The sequence below is a fragment of the Stenella coeruleoalba genome, assembly GCF_951394435.1.
Source record: "Stenella coeruleoalba genome assembly, chromosome: 11".
Lineage (NCBI taxonomy): Eukaryota > Metazoa > Chordata > Mammalia > Artiodactyla > Delphinidae > Stenella > Stenella coeruleoalba.
This window is the reverse complement of record NC_137157.1, coordinates 19,676,224-19,703,108: the sequence shown is the minus strand read 5'-3', so window position 1 is coordinate 19,703,108 and position 26,885 is coordinate 19,676,224. Positions and strand designations below refer to the sequence as shown.

Sequence of the window (26,885 nt, the reverse complement as noted above, 5' to 3'; positions counted from 1 at the left end):
AGTGCAGGAGGGTTCCCTTTTCTCCACACCCTCTCCAGCATTTATTGTTTGCAGATTTTTTGACGATGGCCATTCTGACCAGTAAGAGGTGATACCTCATTGTAGTTCTGATGTGCATTTCTCTTTTAAAGATGACAAAACTGAGTCTTTATACAAGTAAAATAATCTGAACTCAAACACTCGAACTCCAGATACTAAATATTTTTGAGTGTTTCAGCTTGTTAAAGCATGATGCCATAGACTCTGGGTGTTGATGTGTCAATGCAGACTGTAACAAACTGAGTGTAATAAATGTACCATGCTGGTGGGGCATGCTGATAATGGGGAATGTTGTGCACAAGGGTTGGGAGTGGGAGTCAAGGAATAAATGGGAACTCTATACTTCCTGCTCAATTTTGCTGTGAACCTAAAATTGCTCTAAAAAATAAAGTTTAATTAATTTTTTTAAAAAGATGGAAAATTCCTGAGTATTGCATAGATATAATTTTTGTTATTCAAAGCTAATAAATGATCAACCTGCTTCTCACTAAAACTAAGATGCTATTGTGCTGAATACTGGGAATCAAAATTTTCTGATCAAATTTCCTAAAATAGATGCTGTTTATCTGGAATTATTTAAAAAGATAGGTATTAACATTTTTTTCAGGATTAGATCATAAATTGTCTTTAAATGGATACTCAAATGTTCACACAAGATAGGCTAAGGATTGAAATACTAGTCTTAGAAAATAAGGGAATAAGGATGAAAATGTTTATTCAGAAAACTACTTCTTGATAAGGAAGATTAAAGAGGCTTGGGAAAAAAGTTATACTTTCCAGAGCAGTAATTCCCAATTTTTTTTGGATGCAAATTCATCTGGTATGTCAATCCTTTGCTTTGGCACTCATTTTACCTACTTTCATCTACTATTATCAAAACCTCACCAAAATGAAATGACCTGGTTTTTTAATAAAACAAGATTATATGAATGATTTATTCATGCAAGACACTGATCTAAGCATCAATATATTTTAGTTATAATTTATCTGAATATTCTTGATATCTAATCTAGAAACAACGGTAATTGTGAAGTCTAAAGAAATCTGAAACAACTGTAATTTAATAAAAAAAAAATCTGTGCTTTCTATTGGTGAGTCATAGGTCCTAATACTATTGTGATTTCTGTTGACCAAATTTAAAGAAAATGTGAAATTTAAGTTAAAGGTAAAAAAATATATATACATGATTTTTTTCCCCCATCCAAGTTCATGTACCCCAAATTCAGAACCACTATGTAAATGATTTTCTGAAAATCAGATCAACAAAAGGCTTTTCCTCTTGGCTAGGGAAGATCTTTGCTGTGGATAAATCATGTTTTTTAAATTATCCATAAAGGTATTATCTATCTTCTCTAGAGCTGGTTTTTGAGAGTCTAAAATATTAAATATGCTACCTGTTATACAACTTAATACTTTAATAAAGGATATATTACTATATCACGATTTTGAATTTTTACGTATGTAATTGGTATCTTTTGTAATCTACACATTTTATTTTATGCATTTAAAAACATTAATTTCATTTCACTAGACTGCCGAAGGATCCATGGCACATTTAAGAACCTCTGCTTTTCAAAGATTATTCAGCATAATAAATGTTTCTGAGTCTGTCCCCATGTAATTATTGCTATAACACACATAAATATGTACTTTTTAGAAAGCCACTGTCACTTGACAAAATACACCTGGCTTCATTTATGGGCTGCTGAAGCTCATTTCTAAGATGTTTATGTTTTCTGCATTTTCCTTCTAAACCACTAGGCCACCATAAGGTAAGTTTCTCAACCTTGGCTCTATTGATGTTTTGGGCTGGATAATTCTTTGTTGTGAAGGGCTATCCTGTACACTACAGGATGTTTGGCAGAATCTCTGACCTCTACCCACTAAATGCCACAAAAACTCCCCAACTGTGACAAGTAAAAACATCTCTAGACATTGCCAAATGTCCCCTGGTTGAGAACTACTACTCTGAAGTGTAGATGACTACGGATATATTATAAGTAACATGATCAATAACAGTAACTGTCCCCACCTCTGAAAGTTTCAGCAGAGAAGAAATAGAAAGGTAACAATCTTTCCCATCCATTTAACCATCCATCCTCTTTATAAGGGTTTAAAGCAAACCTGAAATACCTTGATTTGGGACAAGAGGGGAAAATACAAGGTACCTAGTTTGTCAGATAAGTTGAAAACTTCTTGATGCATCCATCACCCGCCTGTTCCTAAGGCAGTGCATTTTATTGAAGAGAAAAAAAGAAGACAAAGGAAGAAATATGGAGTTAACAGTTGAACATGGGAAAAAAAAACACTGTTGGGCTTCCCCGGTGGCACAGTGGTTGAGAGTCCACCTGCCGATGCAGGGGACACGGGTTCGTGCCCCGGTCCGGGAGGATCCCACAAGCCGTGGAGCGGCTGGGCCCGTGAGCCATGGCTGCTGAGCCTGCGCGTCCGGAGCCTGTGCTCCGCAGCGGGAGAGGCCATGGCAGTGGGAGGCCTGCGTACCGCAAAAAACAAAACAAAACAAAACAAAACAAAAAACCACTGTGGTATTTCAGGTTTGTAAAATATCCAATTTGCATATCCAGTTCTTTAAAAGAGAAACTATTTTAAATTAATGGATCTCTTGGTATACCACTTTCGGTTGAGTATGTCCTGGAAACCGGAGAGAGAAGCAATCCACGGTTTTACTAAGCTTCATCTGACACTTAAACCCAGCAGTTGTAAAAGTTATAAAAGCAGTTGTAAAAGTTGTAGCAGAAAATAGGGTTTTAAGCAAAACATTATTTGGTTGAAGGTTAAGTCTGATGGTGGGCTTAAAAATTGGATGTAGGGCTTCCCTGGTGGCGCAGTGGTTGAGAGTCCGCCTGCCGATGCAGGGGACACGGGTTCGTGCCCCGGTCCGGGAAGATCCCACATGCCATGGAGTGGCTGGGCCTGTGAGCCATGGCCGCTGGGCCTGTGAGCCATGGCCGCTGAGCCTGTGCGTCCGGAGCCTGTGCTCCGAAACGGGAGAGGCCACCACAGTGAGAGGCCCGCGTACCACAAAAAAAAGAAAAAAAAAAATTGGATGTAGATTTCTTTTAGGTCGTATGAAAATTCTCAGCACTTTTTGCCTGTACTTAAAGATTTTTTAAAAAAGAAACATTTTAGAATATTTAAAAAATGACTAAAACCCCAGTATTCTAGGCATGTTACAAGTCTGAGTCAAAGTAACACACCTGACTGCCCTGTTTATTGATACTGAGTACTTTTAAGATTCACAGTAAGGTTAAACTTCTGCTCAGTCTTACCTGTGCTATGCATAGACCTTGTGTCGTCCTCCACCTTCCTCCATTTAAAATTTGCAGTCCCTGTGGACTTCCACAAGATTTTGCTGATAAGGGCCAGAATAGAAATGCTTACTGGAGACTTGTGAGGGAGGAAGAGATGACTCTAAGTAACTCTGCCAATTGGGTCTGATTCAACTACTTTCCTTTCTCCGTCTTCTAACTTTTCTCGTACCTTGGTTCTAGTCATTACAAGAGTTACAAAGTGGCTCAGTATCCAGAAAGTTTTTAAAAAGCTACGTTCTTCACTTTTCTCTTTCTCAGAGAACTTTAAAACCGGTATTAGTGATGAAGAGCCCTAGCAATTGGTTTCAAATTTAATTCCCATTTGAGTTTAGCTGTGACTGAAGTTACTGTTTGGGTTTGGTTCAAACCAGATTATGTGAAAAAAACAAAACCAAAACAAACAAACAAACAAAAACCTCCAAAATCAACCCCCCCCCCTCAAAAAAAAACCCAAACCCACCCAAAACAAACCAAAACCTACCAGGTTTTCTTTTTCCTCCAGTTCACTTCCAGTTCAAAAAGTAATAACTGAGGTTCATTTTTTACTAAGGGAAACAAGAGTTGTTTTGGTTCTTGTTTAAGTCGTTAACTAAACAAGGCCCACAGGTCTAACAGGTGCTATAAACAAATAACAACCCATTTTGGAAAACTACATTGATCTTAACTAGGGAGAAAACGACACTTCGTGCTTGAATAACTATATTATATCCTTGGAATTTATCATATCAAAAAGACATTATATCAAATAGACATGGCATAGTAAAGAAGAAAATACAAATCTAAAAACTAAATTTTAAAATAGCTTTAAAGACGCTGCAGTCTCTCCCTTGAAAATGATGTAAATATGCATCATATTCAGGTCAGACGGTGCAATAGAACAGAAGACTGAGACAGTTTTGTTTTTACCAGTTAATAGATCAGAGTTGGAATCCCAGCTCTTTTAATTTCTAGCTGTGTGACTGTGGGCAAGTTAGAGCAGCTACTGCAACCATAAATACTATACACTCAAATACATGGTGAGTGAATGAATAAACGACTAAGCAAATGATTTAAGCCTCTCTACATCTCAGTTTCTGTATTTCTAAAAAAGAGATAATTGGACCTCTCTCAAAGAGCTGGTCTGTGATGATTAAATACATGTAAAGCACTTAGTACAATGCCTAGCACAGAATAAGCACACAATAAATATTAGTTATTGTCATCACACCAAGTATTGATAAAAAGTCTACAACTGACATAAACATCCAAACTGTTACAATATGAATTCTAAATAATGAGTTACAGTCAACCCTAGATTATCAACCATTAAGGAGAAAAAGGCATAAGCTACCTTTAAATTCCATGAATTTCTGGTCAAAAAAATTTTTTCTAGAGTTCAAGGAAGAAATAGGAAATAGTGATATAGTCAAGACAGCCAACCGTTTTGGGGGGTAGTGGAGAGAGGAATAGAAGGAGGGAAAGAGTGAATCATGAGGCTTTGATAATGCATAAGCAATCAATAAACAAAAGACAATTATTATATTTGATCTAGTCTTCAGCAAATAACACTCACTCCCCAGGCACTGAAAACTGTTAGGCCCTACAAAGGTGTGGGTCTATCCCTACCTCAGGGCAGCTCTATGAAGCTGCTTTCACAGATGTGTTTGTTGGTTGTTTTGTTGTTGCTTACTTTTTAAACTGGAGATGAGAAGTATGGGGATGGAGTATTCGCCCTTCTCTGCTAACAATCCTGGAACAGTCTTTCTCCAGATACTTCTCCACCCTACCGTGGTATACAAAGTGACGGGCTAAATCCTTGGCTTACTGCTTTTCAGTCAGTCAATTCTTTATGCCATTTATAGAGGCAGCAGTCCAAGATAAAACTCAGGGAAGCAAGCACCTAGACTCTGAGCCTGTTAGATAAAAAATATTGACTTGAGCCCCTTACTCTATCAATCATCATATCACATTTCAATTTCTTTTGTCTTAATGAGAAGGCAGAAGTTATTTTGATAACTAAACAAAAACAACAGCTGGAACCTTATACAAGTTAAAATAGTTTTCCTGTCTCCATGCAGTTTTTATTAATATATCTAACAAAAACTATACGCTAAGGCTCTACCTCATATTATTTATAAGACAGAATGAACTGAATATTGTTTGACTCAATTGTGAATTATCTCATTTTCCCCCATTCTCCCTATTTTTGGGGGGTGTGTGTTATTTGCTTTATTTTATTTTATTATAAATTTATTTTATTTATTCACTTTTGGCTGCACTGGGTCTTCGTTGCTGTGCGCAGGCTTTCTCTAGTTGCGGCGAGCAGGGTCTACTCTTCGTTGCGGTGCACGGGCTTCTCGTTGAGGTGGCTTCTCTTGTTGTGGAGCACAGGCTCTAGGCGCATGGGCTTCAGTAGTTGTGGCTCGCGGGCTTTAGAGCACAGGCTCAGTAGTTGTGGCGCACGGGCTTAGCTGCTCCGCAGCATGTGGGATCTTCCCGGACAAGGGATGGAACCCATGTCCCCTGCATTGGCAGGATTCTTAACCACTGTGCCACCAGGGAAGTCCTATTTGCTTCGTTTTAAAAAATTAATCACAGGCCATCATCTAAAATTCTAGAAACAATAAATGCTGGAGAGGGTGTGGAGAAAAGGGAACACTCTTGCACTGTTGGTGGGAATGTAAATTGATACAGCCACTATGGAAAACAGTATGGAGGTTCCTTAAAAAACTAAAGATAGAACTAGCATACGACCCAGCAATCCCACTATTGGGCATATACCCTGAGAAAACCATAATTCAGAAAGAGTCACGTACAGGGCTTCCCTGGTGGCACAGTGGTTGAGAGTCCGCCTGCCGATGCAGGGGACACGGGTTCGTGCCCCGGTCCGGGAAGATCCCACATGCCACGGAGTGGCTGGGCCCGTGAGCCGTGGCCACTGAGCCTGCGCATTTGGAGCCTGTGCTCTGCAACAGGAGAGGCCACAACAGTGAGACGCCCGTGTACCACAAAAAAAAAAAAAAAAAAAGAGTCACGTACCAAAATGTTCATTGCAGCTCTATTTACAATAGCTAGGACATGGAAGCAACATAAGTGTCCATCAACAGATGAATGGATAAAGAAGATGTGGCACATCTATACAATGGAATATTACTCAGCCATGAAAAGAAACGAGACTGAGTTATTTGTAGTGAGGTGGATGGACCTAGAGTCTGTCATACAGAGTGAAGTAAGTCAGAAAGAAAAAAACAAATACCGTATGCTACCACATATATATGGAATCTAAGAAAAAAAAAAAGGTCATGAAGAACCTAGGGGTAAGATGGGAATAAAGACACAGACCTACTAGAGAATGGACTTGAGGACATGGGGAGGGGGAAGGGTAAGCTGGGACAAAGTGAGAGATTGGCATGGACATATACACACTACCAAACATAAAATAGATAGCTACTGGGAAGCAGCCGCATAGCACAAGGAGATCAGCTCCGTGCTTTGTGACCACCTAGAGAGGTGGGGTAGGGAGGGTGGGAGGGAGGGAGATGCAAGAGGAAAGAGATATGGGAACATATGTATATGTATAACTAATTCACTTTGTTATAAAGCAGAAACTAACACACCATTGTAAAGCAATTATACTCCAATAAAGATGTTTAAAAAAAAAGACAAAGGAAATAAAAGGTATACATATAAAAAAAATTAATCACAGGACTTTTATAGTAGCTTAACAAGCATAAGTTAACAATAATTAAACTGACAAAAATTGGTATTCACTAGTTAACTTCTTGGGAACATTCCTATATTGTGCCAATCAAAATGCATCTGGAATGGAGATACATCATACATTGTACAAAAAAGTAGGAGACTGGCTAGGACTGGGAAGTCTCTGGGTATTCTCTGGGTATTTCCTGTAGCAGGCCTTGACTTCTGAGTGAAATCATTTTAATTTCTGTATAAAGCATCCTTGAAAGTGTATTTAGCTTTAAGTGGTCACTATCATACCAGTGTGGGGCTTTTCTCTAGTCTATGGACAGAGCACAGTCAATGGTCTTCTTTAGTATTCAAGCATTTATATGTATCCTGTTCCTAGAACACAATAATGTCCCCAGTGACAACAATCTTGACTCCCACACTTTTTAGGCAGCAACCACCCCTCTATGAACAGTCTCTATTCAAGGACTTGATTGTGGAGGATACTCAGTCACATGGCAAACAGTAACTTCAGCACTCAGGAAGTTCACGACAAAATGGAGCCCTAAGGTTTAACATGATCCTCAAGTGGTAAAGAAGACTGATAAAGAACAACACCTTTTGGTTTCAGACGACTGTTGTTCTATTTCCTTGTCCCCCTTCTCCTTTCTTAAACCCAATTTCAACCCATGCTTCCCATTTTCCTCCCCACTCTCTTTTTTAGCTTTTTATAAGACAGGAGTTCCTGGATCTTGTACCTCACCTGTAACTGGGTTACTTAATCCTTACTTCACAAGTCATTTGCAGAAAGTATTTTTTTTTAAATTTTCATAATGATATTTGATGCCTCAGTTATGTTTCTAGGCTACCTCCCCATCATCTTTTGGATCAAGCAATGTAAAATAATTTTGATATAAACTGAAACAATGTATACTTAAAATGTAATCTTTGGGGTAAGAGAAACATAACCAATTTCAAAATAAAAAATGTCTTTAAGTGTGAAATCTTGGAATTCCTTTTGCTTTAACCACAATAAACCTTCCTGAACTATTTCACAAAGCTTCTAGAAAATTAATTCAGCAGAGATGGGCTGTAGAAATGATGGTAAGAGAATCAAAGAGGATTTAACGTAATGTTAACATAATAACTGGTTGACAAGAGGTTATGGTACATGAATACATAGACTGTAATTCTTGTTTTGCTCATTTGTTACCTTCAGAAGTGCAAGGTGACATCTGGGCTACTCATTAAACGAGTATCACAGGACCTACCTCCTCACAAACTGTAGAAAATCGGTTGAGGAACTGTACAGTATGCACCACAAACTGGTTTAGAAATGCCACCGTTCTTTTCTGTTGAATAGCTGGCACCTGTGTCACGTAAAAATAAACATGATCCATACAGGAGGAACGTACACCGTGCTATCCCCTGGATATTAATAATAACGGGGCGTTTTGCTGTGTGAGATGAGTTACTGAAAGTACTGCCAAGAGTCATTAACTTGTTTTCCTAAACTGCAGGGGTGGGGTGTCCGAAGGTGACAGAGGCTGCAAAGTTTGAGAATGGGCTCTGGATTCACAGGTGTGAACTTTCGCAGGTAAAGGCAACACACAGAAACACACGAAAAACTCAAGGGCCGAATAAAAGAGGTAGGGTTAGAGATCGGAACCGGCCCGTGTCGCCAGCGCTTCACCCTTGACGATAGGGACTTGTGACCCGGGAAGCGTAGGCTGGGAGAGGCAAATTACCCCCGCCCCCCTTAGACAGCTCGGGAGGGACCCTTTTTAATGTGGACTGTGGGATTCTCCCTCCCGAGAGAGGTAGAAGACAGGCCCAGGCCAGGGTTGAGCAAAAAGAGACACGGCGTGGGGGTGAGGGGTGTCTCTCTGGAAACTCGGCGTCCCTTCCCCATCCTCCTCCCAGGTCGCCGAAGTCCAACTCCTTCTTTTACAAACCTTAGTCAGGTCTATGCCTGACCCCATGAGAGGAAGCCCATCCTCATCCATCTCCTCAGCGGGCGGGGGACCCAGGGCTCACCCACAAACCCCTCCCCGACCCGGCCCGCCCAACCCGGTAATAGCATCCGAAAGCCTCCCCTAGTCCCCGCCTCCCGGGCCCTTCCCGCCGGAAGGAAACGCCTCCCCCAGCCAATCACTCGGCGGCTCCCGGGGAGCCCGCCCCTTCGCACGGCAGTCTGGGATTGATAGTTCTAGCTCCGGATTGTGACGTCGAACGAGGGGCGTCGGGTGTAGGAAGGGTGCAATTCTAGCAATATCTTAAAAAGCCTCTCCCCCTGCCACCCCCCCAAAAAAGTAAGGCATCGCGTCTGTTTGAAGTTATACCTGCTTAGTCTCTTCTACTATATACGCAACTAATTCATTCGTTAATCAAAAGAAGTATATATATATGTATATATATTTTAACCGATTAAGTGCCAGATACTCTGCTAGTCCCTGTGGTGAATAGACTGAATCAGATTGAGCATATGTATCTATCTAAAGAGCTACAGAAACATTATCCTCAGTCGGACAATTGACAAAAGTGTTTTTTCTAAGTGGTTTAGGTTCTTAAAAAAAAAAGACAAATGCAATGCTATAAGATGTAATTTCTAGTTAATAGAAAAGTGGGAGTGTCTCTCTGCCTCCTAGGAGCCTTGATCATTACTGTTCATCAGTCATCCATAGCTCCTGACAGCAGCGCCACTCACAACTTAACTGAATTTCCAGGGCTGTTAAAAACAATTCTATAGCTAGAAGTCTTGGTCAACTGCCAGAAATCCTCTGAAATATATACTCCCTTCCTCCAGGCTCTCTCTCATTGGATTTCACTTACAATAGTGAATTTTGGAGACAAAACAAGTAAATTGTAATGAATACTGATTTCAAAGGGCAGAGACTTTAAATGCCACCTGCAAATATCCATTAAATTTTAAAAGTTTTGAGAATTTTTTAATAGTTATCTTTCTTTTCATAGCAGATAACTAGAAAATCACTAATTTTATCATGAATCAGTTCTTGGGGGTGGGGGGGTGGGGAATGATGATCATTGGCTTCTTATGGGTTTTTTCCTGCTCTGCTTCAGGATGAACAGTTAGAGGGGTATAGTGTTGGTTCATAATAGTGGGAAAATAAATTTAAATGTCCCCTATCCCTGCTACACCCATCCCTCAGGAGTGATACAAATCATCGATTGGGACTTGGTTAAGTAAAGGAATTCTAGCCTAGTTATTCATTCTAGGCTATTTATAATCTAGCCTAGTTAAAAATCCATTGTTTTAGGCTCCTTCTTTTAATTGTGCCTTTCCTAACTTCACTCTCAAAGTTGGGTTGTAGGCTTATGTCCTCTAGGCAGCAGACAGGATTCCTCCCTAAAAAGTGGACTACCTCAAGAGATCTGAAGATATCTACAGTTAGAGGGTCCCCAATAAAACAGCATATAACCTAATGACTAAGGAAGCCTGCTTTCTTTAAGGGTGGGGTGGGGAAATGTCCTTCTGCTGCGTTGTACCCAGGGACTTTAATTTATGGAGATGACTGAGTGATGACAGAGAGGTAATTGCCATTGAAAGAATGTGTTACTCACATTTCCCAAGAGAAGGGGACCTACATGCCACACAAGGCCATAGGGGAAACACCAGATTTTGGTTAGGAGGCAGACAGAAGCAGGAACCAGGGGAAAGCCTAGGCCAGATCCTTTACTGGAATTTCTTTGGGAAAGGCAAGTCGGGGCAGGAGAAACAGATGAAAATTGGCTGGTATGAATGATTCCAGTGGGCTTTGGGGCATAGGAGTTGTCCCTGTTGTCTGTACCTGGCCCTGGGTTGATTTAGGGCAGTGGAAATATTGGCTTGATGTAGAAGAGTTTAGATAAGGAGGTGGTTGGGGGTAATGGGCTGGATTGGTTGGTTTGCATAAGAAAAACATGCTTCCAAGTAAATTGTTTGACTATCTTTGGGAATTAGCTAGCCCTGGGAGAGGCAGTCTTTCCCAGGGTCTGTAAGTCCACAAATGCCAGAGCTTCAGGGATACAGAAATTAAGAAAATATAGTTAATATAACTGTTCCTGTGATGAACAGATGCTAAAAAGACAATTACAGAATCCAAGAAAACACAGAACACTCACCCTCCAGTATGTGACCTTACAGGTAACAGTTTCAGCAAGGCACCTCACTCCTAGGTGTAGAGTCTCATTCAGTTTCTCAAGAAGGGATCAGAGGGGAAGGAGTAGCTGCCTGGCTATGCAAACCAGGGGGGAAGGTATTTGGGAGGGAGAGGCTAATTGTTCTAGGAGGGACAGTAGTCTTAAAGAAGGATCTTATTTCCCTGTCCAGGGATTGAACCTAGCCGCCAGTCCACCAGGGGCTAGAGGCTAGAAGCATAGTTCCCTTATTCTTACCCCTTTGGAAAGCAAAAATGTTTCAAGGAGGCAAAAACTGCAAAACAGGTACAAAGTTTATTATTAGAGACACAACACACAGAGAAACTATTTAACTCAGAAGCAAGGGAGAAATACGCACCCAGAAAGAGTGTGGGTGTCCCCCCCTAATGAGGAGGAGTGCAGTAAAGAGGTGATTTAAATCACTTATATAGGACAGTCCTTCCGGGTCTTTGTTTATCTTTGGCCAGTTAGTGTTTCTTTTTTCACACGCGACTGGTCTTAGGACCCTCTCCAAGATGTCTGCACAACTTTTTGCTAAGATGGATCCCACTGCAGAGGCCTGTGGGTGCATGTCCACAAATATTATGGGGTGGCACCCCTCCCTTTTTGACCCCCAAGGAGCCTTCCTGCACATGTGTAGACAGGGAAGTTTTCCTTGACCTCAGGAGCGGACACCTTTTCTCTTTACTTTAGCAGAGCTCAGCTTCTGCCACTAGCTTTGTCCTTGGAGTTTCTGGGTGAGAACAAAGCTTCAATTTTACTCCACTTGACAACCACCAGCTGTCTGGCCCAGAGGCCCATCTATCTCCTACCTCATAATCATTCCTCATCCAGACTCTCAATCAAACCTCTTGTTTTAATAATCCCTAAAACATGGTGTCCTGCTTTAGAGGGAACTGGTGCCCCTCCCAAATCCAAGTGTCTTCTAAACAGCCACTTCTTTTAATCCATATAAAGCTCCTTGCTTTCATCCCTCATTTGATACCTAGTACCTTGTGACCATGTGGTACTGCCAACCTATTTGTAATTTCTTTGAGATCAGAGGCCAATTTCCATTTCTTTATATTCCCTTATACCTATTACAGAGCCATGCACATGATAGATAGAAGTATCTGCTTATTTTTAAGTTAAGAATTTATTATAGGGAATTCCCTGGCAATCCAGTGAACCAGTGGTTAGGACTCACCGCTTTCACTGCTGGGGCCCAGGTTGGATTCCCTAGGGTCGGGGAACTAAGATCCTGCGAGCCTAGCAGTGTGGCCAAAAAAAAAAAAAAAAAAAAGAATCTATTATAAGAGTGAAATATTTATTTAAGGAAAACATAAAGAAAAAAGCATAGGAAGGAAAAAGGTCACCCATAATCACTCTTCTTGGAACTAACGTTTACTATTTTTATGGAGCCAGGGTATTTTATCTTGAATTCACGGTCAGATTTTTTCCCCATTGGTGGGGGTATTAATGAGGTGGGCCTCAGTCATTTGCTTTGTACATCTTCTCTAGTACTCTGTCCTTTTCATAGAATAACCTTCTCCATTTATTTAAAAAAAAAAAAAAAGCAAATGATGCCACTATCAGCTGCTTCCAATTAACCTCCTCTGGCAGTTTCGGTAAATGACTCAGCACCTGGACTCCTTAAAGAGGTCAGGTTATTTTGAATCACAACCTCATAAAATCACTTAAGGCTACTCTGTAGGTTCAATATAAACATTTCTTCCTGTAGCCTTGTTTCTAGAATTCAAAATGATCATGTTAGAACCTTTGCTATTACCTTTTTAAAAATGAGTGGGCCGGAGGGTGTGAGCCAATTAGTCTAGGAAGGTGGTTCACAATATTTTCCAGTATGATAAGCCCTTTTTAATAGAAAAAAATGTGAGGAACCCCAGACGATTGTGGCTCGATATTTAATATCATTGATCAAATACATACGCATTGTTGAGAATTTGAAATGGGAATAGTAAATGGAAATCGGTTAACTATATTGGGAAATTCATCTTAAAATCCCAAATTTTCATTCAAAGATAGTATTTCACTCCTTTTTATTTTCCAGGCCAGGTTCTATTAGTTTTCCTATAATATATTGCTTTAGAAAATCTTGCCTTTTACTTTTTACATAGGCAGGAATAATTAAAGTATTCTGGCTTTCATCTGAACTAGAGTCAAACCTGGGGTCACAAAATAGATGAGATGACAGGCACACCTTGACATGAAGGAACTTTTTAACCCTCTCAAGATTCTGACCAAGATCTTCAAAAGCCACTCTCTTTGAACTGGAGGGAAGGGTTCATTGGCAGGTTGATTCCTCCTACTACCTGTTAATGGGTGTTTTGGGGGAGGAAGTGGGGAACAGCAGGACACCTTAAGTCAACTTCTGCTAGAATTATGTGTGCAGTTTAATTTGGGGGCAGTCTATGTTATCTCAGGACCCCAGGAGTTCATGGCTTCAAAGGAAAAAAGAGGATTATGATAGTGGTAATATAACTATTGAGAAACCCTTTCAATAATTTCATGTCTTCCCAGTTATTTGCCATCAACAGGTTGGGACCCAGGTTTTGTAAAGATTATACACACATGTAAACACAGCTACTGTGGTAGATGGGTGGAATGATAGGGAAAGGAATAGGTCAAAAACACTGACAGAATTCCAGAACTGCTCCAAGGATTTGGGGTTTAATGTATTTGGTGGGGAGGTCCAGGATGGGGTGAGACTTCTGAAGTAGCTGTATATAAGATCAGATCCCGTACTTGCTCAAAATTACGTGCCAGGGAAATCTTACTAGAACTCTATGGATTTCAAGTGAGGGATGCTCGCACAGATGTCCTCTATGGTACATCAATTTGGAGAGAAATGCAACATTAGCTGTTCACAACACAGCTTGAGGCACTTGTGTCCAACTCTCAGGAGAATCAGCCCTACAGAATATTTAGCAAAGTATTTAAAATTCCAGAGAGTCTAAATCTTAATGGGAACCCCCACCCCCTTTTTTGTAGGCTGGAAACCAAAGTGAACTAAGCTATTATACAATTATTAGGATAAAATATACCTGAGTTATTTTATCTGTAATAAGTAAACATCTAGTTTTCATTAGTACTAGTAGAAGAAAGAACCACCAATTAACCAAAGAAGCATTAAAGGAAGAAAAGATGGTAGAAAGTTCTTTAAAAAATAACTTATATTGGTCTGGTTTAAACTTAATGTCAACTAAGAAATTCATTTCTTACAGTTATAGTTTAAGTAAAAATGAACCAAAATGAACTAATTTGTTTAGACAGTTTCTACCTGCTTTATCACCGCAGTATAATTTATCATTAGTTGCCTCTGGCTTATTTTAGAGGTTAGTTAGTTGTCTGGGGCTTATTTCATTTATACACTGTCTCAAAAACAGAGATTTCCTAAAACAGGATTAGAAAGCTCTTCTTGAGATGGTTGCAGAGATTAACCTTAATTTTGGCCAAAGTCTAATCTTGTCTGGATTTGGCTCAGTGATAAGACAACAGCTGTGTTTATAAGAAAGATCAAAGTTTTGTGTTTAACTACCATTTAGAAGTGAAGAGACCAGCAGCATTTATTGTCTTTTACTACAAAGGAAGGAAATAGGCACTCAACTCAATATAGCACTAAAAAATGCAGTTGGTAGAAATGCTTATTTCATACATCTTTAAATCTATTGGGTTACTCAAATTGTTTGCAAAGGCTGAGAAAACTGGTGGCCTCCCCTTTCACTTACCATTGTTCATATGGATTTTATAAGCTCATATAAGTGTTACAGGTCCCAAGGTAGTGTATTGTGTTAAAAGTTAGTGGAGAAGGCAAACAACTTTATAACAAAGACATGAGTTATACAGAAATAAGCTCATCCAAAGAAATTTCCAGGCAAACGTAACTCGATCCTCATAAGGGCAACAATTGTTTTTACTAAGGTAGTTCAAAGAACAGCTGAAAAGGTCAGCAAGAAGATTCAATGCTTTTGATTTCCCATGAAGTCTGTGTCCATGCATGCAAAAGAAACTGGTTGAGTTTGAGTAATGGATATGTCATCAAATGTGTATTCGATTTTGTTTTTGTGAAATGAGATTCTCAAAGCTGATATCCTAATTATTTTGTTGTGTTACTGTGCTTAGTGAACAAATGGTTGCTATAAATTAAAGCCACGTTAATAACAACGACAAAACTTCTACCTATGTTTTATATGGCATATTTCTTTAAATGTATAATTAGAAACAAATGTTAGCTGTTTTGAAATTCTTTTCCAATGCCTTGTTAAAAATAAATGTTTTTGAATGAGCAAGGTGTTAAAGAAACAGGGTGTTCTCTCCTGTCCCTGTTGTTGCGCATACCAACAGCTTAATAAAGATATACTGGAACAGAATGCTGCTTCTGAGGACCTGACCAGGCTCTTACCAGGAATATGTGGAAATGGACCATCATAATAGTCATTTTTACTTTAAAATATTTTATTTGGGCCCAGAACTAAGGGTATTACTGGTATGGTCTAAAGTTGGGTTAAACTGAGTTTAACTTTTTGAGCTACAGAAAAATATGGGGAATAATCTGGAGCAAATAACTTTTTCTCTCTTCAGAAATTAGTCTTGGGCACAATACTGTCTCATAACTTCCCAATCAGCATTTCTGGGATAATGTCAGATTTTGGACAATTACAAAAAACCAGACACAAATGTGCAAACCAGATTTCAATTTCTTCTCCACTGACATGAGATTTAAAACAGCAACAGGAACATTTCTAGGTCAGTGTCAATATGTAGTCACAAATTACCAAAGTAAAACAAATTGGCGAGCATGGGTGTGTGATTTTGTGTTTTTGGCATGGGAGAGACATTGAAATATTCACAACATACAAGCCAAATCATAAAAATAAAATGAGACTTACGATCCCATCATTTTGAAAGAGTAGATTTAGTTCTGACATCTTGCAGATTTGTGATATCCTGACTTTTGCTTCAACAGTCCTAAATAACACAATTTTAGAACATAAGCACAACATTTTTTTCTTTCTAAAATGTTTGTAAGTGAAGCAATCCTGAGGAAAACAATTTCAACAGAAGAAAAACCTCTTAGGCATATTTATAAACAAACAAGGAAAAACTACAACACACAAACACACACAATCAGATCTCATATTATTTATCAGGAATTAGAAGTGATGACCAATAATTACTTCCCCATTAAACATTTCCTCCTGTTTCAGTCTAATTTAAACATAGTTAACTAAGAACAAAGTTTACTAAGGAAGAAGAATATCATTGTACCATTTAAAATAATTGAACACACTAAAGTTTAGCAACAAAGTGGAAGCTGGAAAATCATCAGATAGCCTATATGTGAGATCTAAAGAAAGGAAGGTTAGAATTCTCAATGCCTACTCAGTATAAAATGTATACCACTCCTGAAACTAAGAGCTAAAGACATTCCTCTCATTTCTTGAGACTGTCTTATCTCAGAGTCACATTAATTTACAAATGTAACCACCATTTTCTCTCTTTGAGGGTAACACTTCCTGCCTCTCTTTGGCATAATTGTATTTACAGTTTTTTTCTCCGTTTGTCCCCTAACAGTAGCTCCAATGGGTAATTTCATCAGACAACTTTTATAAACCTTTTTCCAGAGGATTTCCTAGATACCCAAATACCCGAGCCCCAACATACTCCCTTCTCCAATCTCCATTCCTAAGCCCACTCAATTCCTAAGTCAACTTTTCTAAGTATAAGACAATTTTCAAAAAAAAAAATTTTTTTTCAAATATACTGGCCCAATTTGTCACTTTTGAAATACACCCTGAAATGACAAATTCTTACAAATTCTTTGCCCCTTCTTGATGCTTTTAGGGTTCTCTGTCCCATCACAGAGACTGTTAAAGGGAACCACGTCAAAAGCCCCTCACCTTTGCCTTAAGTTCAAAATCTGCTTATGAAGGGGTAAAAGAAAATGTTTTTAATATTTGGTAATAGTATTTTACTGTATTAAATAATTAACTCGGGAATTGCTATGCTGTACAATATTTCATCTGTAATTTAACCCACGTAACAGTTTATACCAAACATCTACATGATTACAAAATTTTACTAAATTAAAAAAAATTACCTGCAGCAATTCCGTAGCTCTTAAAGATAATTTTGATTTCATAAAATACTTATTTAAGACATCTTATGAATAGAAAACTTGAGTAAAAAATATTTATTGGCATTATTGAAAATAAATTTCCAGTTCTTCAAAAACAAGAACTATCCATCTCTGAAAAAATTAATAATACCTACAAATCCCTGAACTGTGGGAGACATATTAGGTATTTTCATTCACCTTCACTTACTCCTCACAGTAACTTCATGAGGCAGTGATTCCTATCTCCATTTTACAGCATGAAATGCAACTTCAGAGAGGGCATTAACTTCCAGGAATGCAGTTTGTAGAAATTTATTTAGCTCTATTATACTCTTCTGATTAGATCATGATGTGACATGGCTGTCTTACACAATTTATTTCAATGATCTTGAGGAGGGTGAATATAGTTCTACTGCCACTAGGTGCCATCTCAAAAACGTTTAAGTTTGGTAAGAATGGTGAAGATTTATAAAAGGCGGAGGCTGTTAAAGGGATTAAATCATAAGTTATTTTTCAAGGTAAGCTTTATCCCATATACCAGATGTTCTGAGAATGCTGAGAGGTCCAGTCAAAAGGAATTTGCATACAGTAAATAAATAGGGTTGAGTTACATAATGAGTCACATTTTAAAGAAATTGAGAATCATTTCTTATATTAAATCGAATAATAATCCTTTATAATTACTGAGGAAGTTTTAATAAGACCCCTACATATATAGGTTGCTAACAAAAATGCATATACATTCATCCCCACATACACATTCAACCATTTCCAGAGTAACACTGAGAGGAGACCTTTTTTCCTTTTGTAAATGTTTGTGTCTTTGAGAATTAGGAACAGTATGTATTTAAGGTATAGAAGATAGGATACACTTTGGAAAGTCCTGTGATAAAGTCAAAAACATTACGTTTCCTTAATCATCTCTTTTCCAGAGCTGCTGAGTCAACTGTAGTCTTAAAGATGACTAAAAAAAAAATACACAGAATAGAGTAGGAAAATAATTTTTAAACCATCAACATTTTATTTAAAAAAAGCAACAATTGGAACATTTCTAGATCTTACAGTATATATTTGATACAAAAATAAGGAATTCTCCAAAATACGTACTAAAAATACAGTTTTATGGATCTAGGTACACAGAAAATTTATTTTACATTTCAGTCACCCAAAATAACAGCTTGTGGTCTCCTCCGATTGCACATAGTGGGAGAGTTCTATGCCAGGAAAGGCCAGATCCAACGGCTACAGAACCAACGAGGATGGGCTATAGAATATGTGAAGAATTAAAGAAGCTCAATACATTACCAACATTAATAAATAAAAATTACACTTCAAAAATAAGAAATGCATTGAAAAATTGTCTTTTTTTTTATAGTGGAAACAGAATTAAAAAATGTGCTCCCTCATAGGTGAAATACACATTAGAAGGATACAAATAATCTGAATAATTGGTGCAGTCCAGACTCAAACATTTTTGCAGTCTAAACCAACCAAGCAAGCAAAATTACTACATTTAAATGAAGAAGGAAATAGAAGAAATAAAATGTTTCTTACATGAATATTGGCAAAAAGCCTGTTACCACTGGTGATTTAAACATCAAAAAATGCTTTCTCGGGCTTCCCTGGTGGCACAGTGGTTGACAGTCCGCCTGCCGATGCAGGGGACACGGGTTCGTGCCCCGGTCTGGGAAGATCCCACATGCCGCGGAGCAGCTGGGCCCGTGAGCCATGGCCGCTGAGCATGCGCGTCCGGAGCCTGTGCGCCACAACGGGAGAGGCCACAACAGTGAGGGGCACGCATACCGCAAAAAAAAAAAAAAAAAAAAAAAAAAAATGCTTTCTCTTTCCAATTGAAGCAGGTAATAGATATTCATAAATGTTTTAGTTACACATTACAAATCTGGGGGGCTATAACGAGAAAAGTAGAAAACACAAATTTAAAACCACATATGCCACCAAACATCTCCACATTACCTGAGGGTGTCCTAAATGATGAATTTGAAACTGGCTTGCCATTTTGCCAGGATAACCAGTGGTTGCAAACAAGTTTTCATTAATTGTGGACCACCTAAGAAAAGACAAAGGATGAAAAGCAGTACAGAATCCTACAGACAACTATACGTTTTTCTAAGATTGGCTATTTCTTTTTATACAAAAATGATAATTTTATAACCCTAAATTTGATAATATGGCTTTACAATCAGACTGGGAATTCCAGGGAAGTTAGCTATAAATACTTTCCCATTCTGTGAATATTTATTAAGTGCTTATCATGTGCCACTTTGTTAAATTACAAAGTTACACAAGGTTAGCAGTTCCTTATAACGAAAAGGCTGACAGTATGATAGGAGATACAAACAAGGAATCAGACAGAAAATATTTCACAGTACAATACATTAAAAAAACCCATACATTTAATGTTCTTATTGACATTTGTTTTAAAATTAGTGACAAACTTATGAGTTTAAACTCCTTGGAATGATGCAAACACCTGGAATATATAGATGTTTAAATATTCAAGTATTAAGGCATCACAGATATTGGAATATAATGAATGATCAAGTGTTAATGGAGCTCCAGCAACAAGCCCAGCACTATAATAAGTGCAGTAGGGGAGGTACAGGGGGAAAAAAAGATTCCTTGACAAAAAACAAACAAACAAAAAACCCGCTAAAGTCTAGTTATTATTTTAATGTGTGGCAGACATTATGAGTTCTTGTCCAACAGCCAGCCAGTCTGCCTCTTTTCTGTGCTAACTGAACCCCAACTATGTTCTGGCACAATGTGTCTAACCCCAAGGGATGAGACACAACTGGTATAAGGCAAAGATAGCAATTCCCAATAAAATGGGTGCTCCTTCGTCTCCACTTATTTTGGACAATGTGGTATGAGGCTATGGTGCCTGGAACTCTGGCAGTCAGAGTTCTGACTGGGAAGCAAGAAGCCAAAGCCTGTCGTTGAGGATGGCAGAGGGAAAGGTCTGAACTCTTAATGACATCAGTGAGCTACTAAACCAATCCTCAGGCCACCTCCTCCAGACTTAGGTACCATAGTTCGTTGATTTTCTTTTTAGCAACTGGAAGAAAAATGTTGAAAACTGAAGTATAGTTGATTTACAATATCGTGCTAGTTTCAGGGATACAGAACGGTGATTCAGTTACAAATACATATATGTATATATGTATTTCTTTCCCTTATAAGTTATTCCAAAATATTGAGTATAGTTCTCTATGCTATATAGTAGGTCCTTGTTGGTTATCTATTTTATATATAGTACTGTGTATGTGTTAATCCCAAACTCCTAATTTATCCCTCCCCCACCCCCCTTTCCCCTTTGGTAACCACAAGTTTGTTGTCTATGTCTGTGAGTCTACAGTTTGTTGATTTTAAAATGTGTATTTGCTCACATCTCTGAAATCAGGATGCATCTTATAATCTATGGCATTCTTACATTTAGTTGAATATATTTTTTCTTAGGAATACATAAAATAATAGTGTTTTATTGGGGGTATTTTAGATTTGATGAAATACAGTATATAATAAATGTTCTACTGACTTTAGTCTCTGTTAGTAAATTTTCCTGAGGCCGAAAGCACCCTAATAACTATACTATACAATGCAGTATTACATAAAAATGAATGAAAAAGAACAAGTACCTTAATTTACATGGAAAAAAGGTCACAGATATATAATATCCAGTGTGTTCTCATTTAAAGAACAACAATGTAGTTCATATGCATAAATGTGGGTCCACCTACATTTTACGTCTTTATCAGCACAAAAAGTAAGAAAGCATATGCTCCAAACTGTTGAGGTGGCATTGGTGAGGTGGCATTGGTGGGGTGGCAACATTTTGTATTTTATAAAAATTTTCAAAGAATATATTGGAAAACAATCTCTCACCCAGACCAAAAGACAAAAGCAAAGACTTAGTAAAGTAAAACATCCATTTATAAAAGAATCAGAGAAAAAGAAAAAAATCAGTGTAAAGGAGAGGACTGGGAAAGTATTCCAGGAGTTGGTGCAGCATGAGCAAAGTAGCCAAATTCAGAAAATGAAATTATAACCCCAACAAAAATGGTACATTACCTGAATAAGCAGGCTCGATCCATGTGGACAGGTCTCTTATCTTGAGGGTAACTAAAAGATAATATTTTATGTTTTATGAATTATGTGTTGGTCTTAAGTAGAGGGACTTAAGGTTTAAAAAGTATTTTCTCTTTAAGGAACACAATGCCCAAGATATGTAAACTGTGGCAAAATTCCAAATAAGCACTGAATTAAAATAGCTGAAATATGATAAAGACATAAACATGATTTAGAACCATTGCAGAACACCATCATTCAACATGGTCAGTGTTTTTTCTTCTTTTTTTTAACATAAGTAAACACTGCTCAGATCAAAGATCTCCTCCTCTGCCATTTTTCTTTGTTATTCTCAAAGTAAATCTGTAAAAGCCATCTCTGTTACATAAAAGCCCATAGCTCTGGCCCTTCTACAGGAAAGACTTGTTTTTGCTCTATAGTGTGGCCCAGGTATACAAGAATGGGTCAATGGATCATATAGCAATAGTGACTGATTTTTTGGTAAGCAATAGATAAATATACTAAGGAAGTACCTGGACCGAGTAATATCCCAAATTAACCAATCATTCCCTGCAACAGCTCCAACTTTGAAGGTGTTTTTTAAGCACCAGTGTGCTGACATTAATGGCATCTGTTCTGATTCAAGAGATAAAATAGCCTGTTGAGCCAAAAGATCATAAAACCGAATTGTTCCATTCTTCTCTGCAACCATCAACTGTAAGACAGAAAAATAAAGAAAATCCAACCACCTAATGTACTAAATCTGAGAAGGAGGCAGAGATTCAATGTCATACATATAGTAAAATGTAAACATTTGCATATATTACAAATCGGAGATCAAATGCAAAGGAAATAAGACAAGCCTAGGTAAAAATCTCTATCAAATACTAAAAAATCTCATAGAAAATGGGCAAAAGACAGACATAAGAAAATTGGATACCATTTAAAATGATTATGTATGGTCACCAGGAAGAAGAGATCAGCCTAAAGATTCATTCTGGGTAAATTATACATACATACACATACACACACACACACACACACACACACACACACACACACACAAACACGAGTTATTCACAGTAGGTAAGGTTCTATAAAGTTGCTGCAAACACTGAATTAGTGGGTATCAAACCACTGATCCTAAAGGAAATTAAAGGGTTCAGTTCTGAGTCTCTGATCACATTTTTGTCAACAGATCAATACATAATCTTGTGTGTTTCTGTTTAAAGACGTCTTATTTGGGCTTCCCTGGTGGCGCAGTGGTTGACAATCTGCCTGCCGATGCAGTGGATACGGGTTCGTGCCCCGGTCCGGGAAGATCCCACATGCCGCGGAGCGGCTGGGCCCGAGAGCCATGGCTGCTGAGCCTGCACGTCCGGAGCCTGTGCTCCACAACGGGAGAGGCCGCAACAGTGAGAGGCCCGCGTACCGCAAAAAAAAAAAAAAAGAAAAAAAAAATAAAATGTCTTATTTAATACATGTTGATTCATTAACACAGAACTCACAGAGAGCAGCACTGTAACTCATGCCTGAACAAAGCTTACCTAACACGTATTTTCTCCATAAGGCATATCAGAGCCTTCCTGCACTTAGAAACACTAGGTAGCTCTTTAGCAGTGTGCTTGGGGGCCATTTTACACAGTGAAAGAAACTCAACAAAAAGCATAAAAATGTGGCACTAAATAGACTATGAAGAGGATACTTGTTTACAGTATGAGAGCTAAAACAAGAAGGCAGAGTACTGCCTTATTCAGCCTTAGCTGGGAATGTGCACATTAGCCAACTCAAATTTTTTGTTGCTCTGTGCATGTCTGTGACTGTCAAAGTCTGATGGTATTGATTTTGGGGTTACAAATAAATTTTAGTGAGTAGGCAAATTTGCAAGTGTGGAATCTGTGGATAATGAAGATCTACTGTATACACACATGTATATGTAAAACACTATGTTATGTTCAATAGAAGTCCATGGTAAAAAACATGATCCTGGATCTCAAGAAACTTTCCATCTAGAGAAGAGGTGAAAAAAAACTGATCATAATTTTAGGCGAAATATAGTGGGATGCAAAAGAAGTAGTGATTATTTAGAACATGGGTAGTCTTTAAAATTAGGGGATTCTTAAGAGAAAAGGTGGAATTTAAAACTATCCTCGGAGGGCTTCCCTGGTGGCGCAGTGGTTGAGGGGCCCATGAGCCATGGCAGCTGAGCCTGTGCGTCCGGAGCCTGTGCTCCGCAACGGGAGAGGCCACAACAGTGAGAGGCCTGCGTACTGCAAAACCAAAAAAAAAACCAACAAAAAAACCCCAAACTATTCTCGAGACTTCCCTGGTGGTCCAGTGGTTAGGACTTCGTCTTGCAATGCAGGGAATGCAGGTTAGATCCGGGTTGAGGAGCTAAGATCCCACATGCCTCGGGGCCAAAGAACCAACAGAAGAAACAGAAGCAATATTGTAACAAGTTCAATAAAGACTTAAAAAAAATTGGTCCAATTCAAAAAATCTTTTAAAAAATAAATAAAACTATTCTCAATAACAGGAAGCCGATGACAAATATACAACAAAAACAAGTGCAACATTAAGCTTTACATGCCCTGCCTTATTTAATCCTTGTAACCACTATCTGAGGAAATTGCTATCATTAATCCCATTTTTCAGAAAGGAGACTAAGGTGCAGAGTGATTAACTAACTTGAAGATCTCACCACTAGCCTGTGGCAGGGGCTGGATTTGAACTCAGGTCTGAACCCAGGTCTAACTACAGTGCACATGTTCCTTACTACAAGCCTAGATTATCAAGATTGGTAAGTGGTCTGGTGTGCTATGTATAGTCAAGGGTGGGGAAGGACGGGAAATGGGAGAACAAGGAAGACTTACTTGGACGTAGTAAAAATACTTGAGACTTTGAGCCTGTCTATAAAAATCTTGAGAATTTCAGGTATAACTTATGAACAATGGAAGGGCCAAGTCTATCTGGCCCAGGACCTAAGCTAGGAGAGCCAATAAAGCATGGCAGGTTACGAGTGCAGCTTCTTCAGTCAGGCTACCTGGTTCCGCTCTCAGGAGCTATAAGATCTTGAGCACACAGGGCTAATACAGTATCTGCTTCACAGGGCTGTTGGGGAGGATGGTACCAGTTAATACAGTTGACCCTTGAATAAGATGGGGACAGCCTTAGGGCAACTGACCCTTTGCACTGTTGAAAATCTGTATATAACTTATAGTTGGCCCTCTGTATCTGCGGTTCCTCCCTATTCACGGTTCCTGCATCTGCAGTTTCAACCAACCAAAGATCATTTAGTATTGTAGTATTTACTACTGAAAAAAAAAATCTGTGTATAAGTGGATCTGTGTAGTTCAAATCCATGTTGTTCAAGGGTCAACTGTACATGTTAAAGTGCTTAGAACTGCTTTAGCACAGAGTAGGCACTCAGAAAACATTAGCTATTATAGTTTGAAGTCAGACTGAAAACTACTTTCTAGCAAAAAAAATTTATTTTGGTTATTTACTGTTTCTAAAACTGTGCTCAATGGTGACTTTTTTTTTTGTTGTTGTTGAAAGAGCAGATAGAGTAAAAAAGTTAATTTTTTAAGTTTCAGAATTGCTGGATCTAAAAACATTACAGGGGAATTCTTCTTGTAGGACTTTTCAGAACCATAAACAATAATTTGTACTGACTTTTCACAGGGGAAATATCTCAAATGGCAAGGAACACTGTAGTACTTGAATCAGACTGAGGTCAAATCTGTGACTGTGTGATCTAGGGCAAATTAATCTTTTGGTGCTTCAGTTTTCTTACCTACAAAATAGACAGAATAATGCTACCTACCTGAGAGTATTTGTGAGATTACATGAGAGAACTTACATGAAGTACTCAGCACAGCTCCTGGCACTGAGAAAGCATTCAACAAATGTTGATTGTTACACCTCATTTCATTTAGTGGCTCTAACCTCTTTTCTCTTAGAGTCAGAGAAAAGGATGTCCTCAGTCCCAACTCTCTGATCCCACGCCATCCTAAATGCTTGCTTCTGTTATTACCTGCTGAAATCCTAGCTCCAACTGTGGTTTATTGGATTTAAGAGCTTCGCTTCTAGAGATCTTCTGACTTTTGTAACTTGATGATGATGATGATGTATCACCATGAGCCTTGTGGGATCCCCGACCAGGGATCAAACCCAGGCCCCGGCAGTGAAAGTGCTGAGTCCTAACCACTGGACTGCCAGGGTATTCCCTATAACTTTATTATTAAATGCTAGTGTTTGCTTTGTGCTTTCCACATTACATGGCTCTTTTGTGTACTTTATATCTTACAGATTTTCATAAGAATTTTATGATATAGGTGATCATGAACCCATCTCTCTTTCTTCTCTGGCTCCCTCATTTTCATCAAGACCAAGGATAACAAAACAAAATTCTGGGCTTCATCTGATATGGCAGACCAATGAGAACCACTAGATTGTTTCAGTAGTAATAATAGTGTCAACAATGACAAGCAGCTGAAATTGACTGAGTGCTTATTATGTATCAGGTTTTCTTTTAAGGACTTTATAAGTGTTCACTCATTTAATCTTCATGAGCTTCCGTTTTACAAGATGAGGAATTGAAGGTAGTGATTGAGAGAAGTTTTGTAACTTGCCAGAGATCATACAGCTAGTAACTGGTAAAACTGGGATTTGACTGTGGGTAGTTAACTCAAGAGTCCATACCTTTAACTGCTACTCTGTGTTGCCTTTCTGTAATTTTAGGTTTTTGAGTTTAGTAGTGACACGATGAAACTGATATTTAAATATTAGTCTAACTAAAGTACGCAAGAAGAATCAGATTGAAGAGCCAAAGATTTTAGAAACAAGGATTGGCAAGGATGACTTGTGAGAATAGAAAGGTGAGGAATACACATTAATGACCAAGAGGAATGTATTGTAGTGACAGTGAAGAAAAACTTAAAAGACCTGGAAACATTTGCATATAGGAAAGGAAGATACCAAAGATGATTTCAGGATATTGAGTTGATGTGATTTAGAGCAGGGACTTCCCAACATTCTGAAGTCATGGAAACAAGAAAAAAAAAGGAGATGGGGTGGGGCGAAATTTCAGTGTTATATAGAAGAATAATAGAAATTAACTTAAAGCATACGGAAGAAAGGGATCTCAAATAACCATAAATTAAGATATAAGTTTTGGGATATGGGTTATAATAAACATCTAGGTCACAGTTTTTGGGTTTTTTTTAGGTCACAGTTTTAAAAAGTAGCCTATGATATTTATACATGGTAATATTAACATTTTGGTAGATTCCTTGATAATGCTTCAAGTAGACTGACTCACTGCTACAGGGGAGAAATCTAGACATAAAATTTAGGACCTGGATTCAGAAATAACATTTACTTACACATGGAAATAATCCCTATATATGTAATATGAATAAATTAGAAAACTGCACTCATGTACACATACAGAATATAATTCTACTGATAAAATATCCAACAGGCCT

The 26,885-nt window shown here is 38.3% G+C and overlaps 2 protein-coding genes across 8 annotated transcripts in view; both read right to left on the bottom strand.

Annotated features, from left to right (window-relative positions):
- Window positions 1–16,154, bottom strand: part of WASHC3 (WASH complex subunit 3) — a 128,218-nt gene extending 112,064 nt beyond the window's left edge. For 5 of the 6 annotated variants that reach the window (XR_013830412.1, XR_013830413.1, XR_013830414.1 and 2 more), the window contains exons 1-2: window positions 8,993–9,102; window positions 8,309–8,407 (exon numbers count right to left, since the gene is read on the bottom strand). Coding sequence is in view for 3 of the 6 variants with exons in the window: in XM_079936300.1 (XP_079792426.1) it covers window positions 8,309–8,407; window positions 8,993–9,043 (150 nt within the window). In the remaining 3 variants the exon portion in view is untranslated. Of the gene's footprint in view, window positions 1–8,308; window positions 8,408–8,992; window positions 9,103–16,081 lie in introns of those variants that run through there. The other variant, XM_079936301.1, reaches the window with a different exon arrangement.
- Window positions 16,155–18,324: 2,170 nt separating this feature from the next.
- The window catches only part of NUP37 (nucleoporin 37), a 41,524-nt gene continuing 32,963 nt past the window's right edge, over window positions 18,325–26,885 (bottom strand). For both annotated transcript variants that reach the window (XM_079935992.1, XM_079935993.1), the window contains exons 7-10: window positions 21,930–22,111; window positions 21,400–21,450; window positions 19,285–19,378; window positions 18,325–18,574 (exon numbers count right to left, since the gene is read on the bottom strand). In XM_079935992.1, the coding sequence (XP_079792118.1) occupies window positions 18,461–18,574; window positions 19,285–19,378; window positions 21,400–21,450; window positions 21,930–22,111 (441 nt within the window). In that variant the 3' untranslated portion in view covers window positions 18,325–18,460. The remainder of the gene's footprint in view (window positions 18,575–19,284; window positions 19,379–21,399; window positions 21,451–21,929; window positions 22,112–26,885) is intronic.